Source organism: Silene latifolia, chromosome 7 (genome assembly GCF_048544455.1).
Source record: "Silene latifolia isolate original U9 population chromosome 7, ASM4854445v1, whole genome shotgun sequence".
NCBI lineage: Eukaryota > Viridiplantae > Streptophyta > Magnoliopsida > Caryophyllales > Caryophyllaceae > Silene > Silene latifolia.
In genome coordinates, this window is record NC_133532.1 from 66,190,081 (window position 1) to 66,196,080 (window position 6,000).

Below are 6,000 nucleotides of genomic sequence, written 5' to 3' on the forward strand. Positions count from 1 at the left end.
ATGTTCATGAACATGAAAGAAGTCAACCGAGTCTCTCGAGCATCCTTTCAAATCGTAATTTACTAAGCACAGATACATGCATTATTACTCCTCTTCTTGAGTTTTAATTGCATTATTTGATTATGTGTCGTATAGTAGAGGAAAACATACCGATTTAGCCAGGTATATATATATATCTCTACTAATGTACAATATTTAAATTTAAAATGTTCTGTATCTTGTTTTGAGTTAACACTGGTAGTCCTGAACCAGGGAACTTCTTGTGCATGTGGGTGAAATTTCTCTTCGGCGTATTGAAATGGCAACGCTACGACAATCTAAATACTTAACGAGTGATGTGATCGATTGTTGGGCAAAACTTTTGAATGCCAAGGAATCTAGAAGAAACTCTTCCGAGCCTTATCGATTTTTTTTTTTCACCTTTTGTGTGTGTAAGTCAAATATTTATATAAACTTATTTCAACAAGTAAATTTTGTAATGTTTTTTCCCTTGATTAACATCAAAAACTTTACTTGTCTTGCATCTGAGATGATGCTTCATGGAGAAGTGGACACTTTGTTGAAAATTTTATCGTGATTAAGGAGATAATGAAAGAAGAGTTTACCCAATTCTCGGTTAACTTGGATAGAATTGATTTGGTTAGCATTGACAATATACACTCTTTCTGCATGTTATATTTAATTTGCTTGTTGCCTAATTAAATCTTTTAAAATCTACAGTTCTTCTTCCCAGTTATATATAAAAGGCATTACAATTTACTAGTCATTGACAGCAACAAGTATAAGTTCATCATCATTGATAATGTGTATCGTGACGGAAAACCAGAAGAATTTTTCCACAATAGACCACTGTCTTTTGTAAGATTCTATGCTCTCTTTTGCTTAACAGCACTACATACTGTTCTTATTCATTATTGTGAATGTACAATGACTTTACATAGAGTGTACCTTCCCCAAAAATTTTGTGTCTGTCTTAATTTTCTAATTTTTGTGATATTGTACCTCATAATTATTAGTGTCCTAATGTTTTTCTGCACCCCTTCTCCGCCAGCGTAATGTTCTAGCGGAATACTTGAAAGACATCGGTGTTTCAAAGGTAAAAGTTGATCGAATTAAAAAACTGCAGCCTATTCTTGCAAAGATGAAGTGGAGAAACAACACTAACAAGACTGATTGTGGTGTTTACGTTATGAGACATATGGAGACATTTAAGGGTAATCTAAATTGGACCTGTGGGCTTAAAAAAGGCGATGTGAGTTTCAGAAGTAATATAATTATTTTTAATACATAATTCAGTACACATTTGTACATGTTCTAATCCCTTGTTTTCTTTATTTTGCTAGGATGCTCCCCTACTGATTCTGCGGAAGAAATACATTTCATATATGATTTCAACAGAAGGCAATGTATGTTTTGATCTTTGTACTAAAGAAGGCAATGGATTTCCGTTCAAACCCAACGCCATGGGAAGAATATGATGATGAAGATGAGGAAGATCTTTGAATTGAAGCCGTAAAAACTTTTTTTAGTTTCGTTTGTGACATGTGTGTGAGTAATGTAACATATATTGAGGAAGTCATGAGTCGTACAACCTGAAGTTTGAAAAATTTTAATTCAAGAGAGTGTTATATTTAGGAAACAAATTTCAATAAAGTTTGTTATGTTCTTCTTTGAACAACAATAATGTTTATTGTGCAAAACGTCTTAAAATTATTGTACTCTGGGAAAACAATTCCAATCAAGTTGATGTTGTCCCTGCAGAACAACAATAATGAACCTTTAATACAAATGTAATATACTTTGGCTATAAGAGTAATGTATTTTGGCTATAAGAGTAATGTACATACAAGCCTTTAAGAATGTTCCTTGCAGAACAACAATAATGATGCTTTAATAAAAATGTAATATACTTTCCCTATAAGAGTAATGTACTTTGGCTATAAGAGTAATGTACATACAAGCCTTTAAGAATGTTCCTTGCAGAACAACAATAATGATGCTTTAATAAAAATGAAATATACTTTCCCTATAAGAGTAATGTACTTTGGCAGTATAATCGAATTGTGCATACAAGCCTTTAAGAATGTTCTCGTAGTGTATATTATGGATGTCTATCCTTGAATCAAAAATTTGCACCTTCCACTTCGTTATCAGATTCATCTTCTTCATCGTCGTCCTCCACATCATCAGATTCATCTCCTTCATCGTCGTCATCTTCATGGTAGTATTTGGTGAATATGCATCAAAATGTAAATTAAATATCAGATTTTATAAGGAGAAAATGGCCAAAATGAACAACTAAATTGATAATAGATTTAATGTAACCAAATATACATTGCTGAAATTTTTATCTGTGCCTTTAGAACAACCATAATGTTCATTGCACAAAGAGCTTATGTGCCTCCATATAAGATTGAAGATTTTGGAAGGTAAACACTATCCGCTATGCTTGTATAATTTAATAATTATTTAACATTAATGTAATATGCTTTAACAAGAAACCAACTTATAGATACCTGTCAGATGGTTTGTTTCTTTGCAAGTTCTAGAGTTGTGTCCTTGGCGGCCACATGTTTTGCAGTATCTCTTCTCTTTTCCTCTCTTCTTTAGGGCTTTTAACATTTGTGATTCAATTCTCTTGCCCTTGGTCCTACCCTTGTTTTTAGATTTTTTAGGAACATGAATCACCAACTTCTCAGGTATTTTGCAGCCCACATACTTTTCTATTTCTTTCATCTTGTCTTTCTTCTTTGCTGGTACACTTCTGTTACTAATCATATCCAATCTAATATCTCTCAGTTTTTCAATCAAAAGCTTCATGTCATTATCATCACACTCAGCTACGCTGACACAAGAATAAACCTCTTGCCACAGCTCAGTACTCAAACTTTTCCGGTCAGAAAACTTTTGAGAGACATCTATCAGTTTGCCATCTTTGTCAAAGACAGGCTTACTCATTGCAGCTTTTGTCCATCTTTGCGTTATGTACTGTTCTGGTATTTTCTGAAAATCTTGGTTGTGTAGAATCCAAAGGCAGTGCCTGCACAACAAGCCCATTCTCTGAAACATAGAATAAGAACAAGTAATCTCCATGTTATCTGGTGAATATGCTACGTTCCATGACTTATTTGGCATCTGCAAGTCTGTTAGAATATATATTTTTGTCTCATCAATCTTCTCCACATCTTTAAAACGGCAATCAGACAAAGCTGCAACCAATTCTGTTTGGAAGTCTTTGAAAATGTTGTGCGAGTACATTTCAGAAGCATGGACTTCAAGGTTTGACTTTGTTTTCCGTGGGATTTCAGAGTGTTTGTTGTCACTGTTCAATTTGGACTGCTTGTGTCTTTGTGCTTCCAAGGCACTCTCATAGCACACCCAAAACTCAACAAGGGTCAAATGAGGTGTGAGGAACCTGTCAAAGAAACTGTTTTCACTCTCAGACCTAGAAGTAACCCTCATCAAGCCAGACATTGAAACATCTTTAAAGTAGGCAGGGATCCACTGTTCCCTGAGATCGTACAAATCTGAAAACCACTCGTGTTCTACAAGTTGATAATCAGTCATTATCTTCCCCCATTGTTCTTCGAATTCATCAGGCTCAAGTTGGTTGTTCCAAACACACCTATTGAGCCTGGTCTTAAAATCCTCATCTTGAAACAGTTGATAACTGACTTTCTCTCTTAGTTTCTTCATTATGTGCCACATGCACATCGTGTGTTGACTCCTTAAACACTTCCGGGACCACCGACTTCATTGATTTGTCCCGATCGTAATTATAATTCTCGGTTGGCACCCGCCCATTGCTTCCAAAAATGTCTTGAACAGCCATGTATAACACTCAATACTTTCATCACCTAACAACCCAGCTCCAAACGTTATGCACCTTTTGTGGTGATCAACTCCTGTGAAAGGCACAAACACCATATCATACTTGTTTGTTCTATATGTAGCATCTGCTGATAAAACCTCACCGAACAGCATGTAGTTCTTTATGCAGATCGGATCTGCCCAAAACACTCCAGCCAGGCACTTGTTTTCATCTACTATAAAATCAAAGTAAAATGAACTGCATGTGTCTTTTCTCCTAATAAGATTTTCAACAAACATTTGTGCATCAAAATTACCAATGTAGGTTTTTATGTCCCTGACAAAGTTTTTGAAATCAACCTCAGTAGCCCCAATGTTGTTGTAACCTCCACACAACTCCTTCCAACCTCTATAGGCTTTCACACCACCTAGTTTTAGCACCTTTACCTTTGTGACAAATTGCTTCTGTACCTCTGTCATTTTTCGGTTTCCTTTCAAGAATATTGTAGATTCAGGCGAAGCAAGTGGATGGTTATGCGCTTCATCGAATATGGTAACAATATAAGTTCTATTTTCTTGGTTATTAAACTGCACTAATGCACGACAGTCAATTCTTGTAATCGGCCTCACACGGCTTATGTCTGTCACATCAGATTCTGCATCATTCTCAGCAGTATCGGTATCAGTATCAGTCCTCTTCCTTTTCCTACTTTCCTTTACACCTTGCCTATTGCAGACAACATTCCTTAATACAAAACTGTTTGGTAACTCATTGCCTTTAATCCTTTTTGTTGTTGCAAGTCTTGGCGTAAACCCACAGATTGTACAATATTCTTTGTAGAATAACTCTGCTGATTCTAGTGTTTCGAATACTTGTCCTACTTTAGGTTTCTTTTCCTCTGGACAGAATGGAATGTACTGGATTGCATTTAATGTTTCAATTATTGTCCTTGGTGTTTTAAAGCTGTTATTTGTAGAAGAAGACGTAGTTGCATCACTTGTACTCATTGTCTGGTTCAACAGTAGTTAAGTAAGTAAGTATATTAAATATTATTGCATCAATAATGCAGTAATCCAATTCTAATATGCAGTAATCCAAGTCTAATATGCTCATTGTCCATTATCATGCCTGTAAAGGAACATTTATTTTAATGATAATGTTCATAGGAAATATTGTTGTCCATTTTGATATAGCATATATATAATGTATTGAATGCTAATGACATTAAACAAAGAAATAGTCATAATATTATTTCATTAATATTAGAAAATATTTACAAAAGCCATTTCAGGCTTTCAAAATGGTAAAGCCTACTAAGGCTTATACTGAAAAAAAAAAAAAAAACACAAGATAATACCTAATAACAATAAATAGAAGATAACACAACATATTTCTAAACTAATCTAACAGTCGGAGTCATAATAATTCTCATCCCCAGACTGTTCCTCAATTTCATATTCTTCTTCTCTTTCCTTTAAAAATCGTCGTTCTTGTCTTTTGTGATGTCTAATTATTTCTGCACGATTAGTCATAGTCGTGCACATGCAGAATCTCTCAAGCATCCGATTATTCTTTGTGATAGTTATCACACCATTTTCATTTCCGTGAACCGCGCCTTGGTAATAATCCCTCTCCTTTACCTCTGGGTCGTTCCCTATAAGGAACCACTTTGACCAGCCCTTGCACACCATGGCCATGTTTTTCTTTTCTTCCCTCCCAAGTCGCTCAAACAAAATCTCGAGCAAATCCTGAGTAGTAAGCAATTGATGTAAAGGACGACTGGGAGATGGTACATCCATCTCCATAGGAATGTCATCTCCATCAAACCAGTTTGAAGAAAACTGACTTACTTTCCATTCCCTATAATAGGCCATGAAATTTTGTTTGTAACCATCATTCTTAAAGGGAACTATCAGGCATTTTGAGTAGTCCATTGTTTTTTTTTTTAAAGAAAATTAAGTACTTTTCTGAAGAGATTAAAAGTTTTGGTTATTGGAGAAGGTAGGATGGAAAACTAGTTGTATACTCTTGGGTTTATATAGTGGATTAATTGATTAAAAGAGATTAAATTCTGTGAACAGTTGTGTCTTTTCAACTGACACAAACATAATCATGGTAATTAATAAATTGGGTGAAGTTATCTATGTTAGTTTAATCTATTGCATAAAACAGTATATGGACATTATGAA

At 34.8% G+C, this 6,000-nt stretch overlaps 2 protein-coding genes across 2 annotated transcripts; both read right to left on the bottom strand.

Moving 5' to 3' along the window:
- Positions 1–2,315: 2,315 nt before the first annotated feature.
- LOC141590186 (protein FAR1-RELATED SEQUENCE 5-like) lies at positions 2,316–3,696 on the bottom strand. Its single transcript, XM_074410792.1, has 3 exons — positions 3,257–3,696; positions 2,761–3,040; positions 2,316–2,357 (listed from the first exon to the last, which is right to left on the bottom strand). Exons 1-3 carry the CDS (start codon positions 3,694–3,696, stop codon positions 2,316–2,318), a joined length of 762 nt encoding a protein of 253 aa, XP_074266893.1.
- A 57-nt stretch (positions 3,697–3,753) lies between these two features.
- Positions 3,754–5,610, bottom strand: LOC141590187 (protein FAR1-RELATED SEQUENCE 5-like). Its single transcript, XM_074410793.1, has 2 exons — positions 5,403–5,610; positions 3,754–4,709 (listed from the first exon to the last, which is right to left on the bottom strand). The coding sequence occupies exons 1-2, from the start codon at positions 5,608–5,610 to the stop codon at positions 3,754–3,756; spliced, it is 1,164 nt and encodes a 387-aa protein (XP_074266894.1).
- Positions 5,611–6,000: the final 390 nt, after the last annotated feature.

Coding starts and splice junctions, on each gene's coding strand:
- LOC141590186 (XM_074410792.1), bottom strand. CDS start 3,696: ATGAAGAAACTAAGAGAGAAAGTCAGTTATCAACTGTTTCAAGATGAG. Junction 3,041..3,256: donor GAAGTCCATGCTTCTGAAAT/GTACTCGCACAA, acceptor CTTGTTGTGCAG/GCACTGCCTTTGGATTCTAC. Junction 2,358..2,760: donor ATATGATTAGTAACAGAAGT/GTACCAGCAAAG, acceptor GTTGTTCTAAAG/GCACAGATAAAAATTTCAGC.
- LOC141590187 (XM_074410793.1), bottom strand. CDS start 5,610: ATGGATGTACCATCTCCCAGTCGTCCTTTACATCAATTGCTTACTACT. Junction 4,710..5,402: donor GGTTCACGGAAATGAAAATG/GTGTGATAACTA, acceptor CATTCTGTCCAG/AGGAAAAGAAACCTAAAGTA.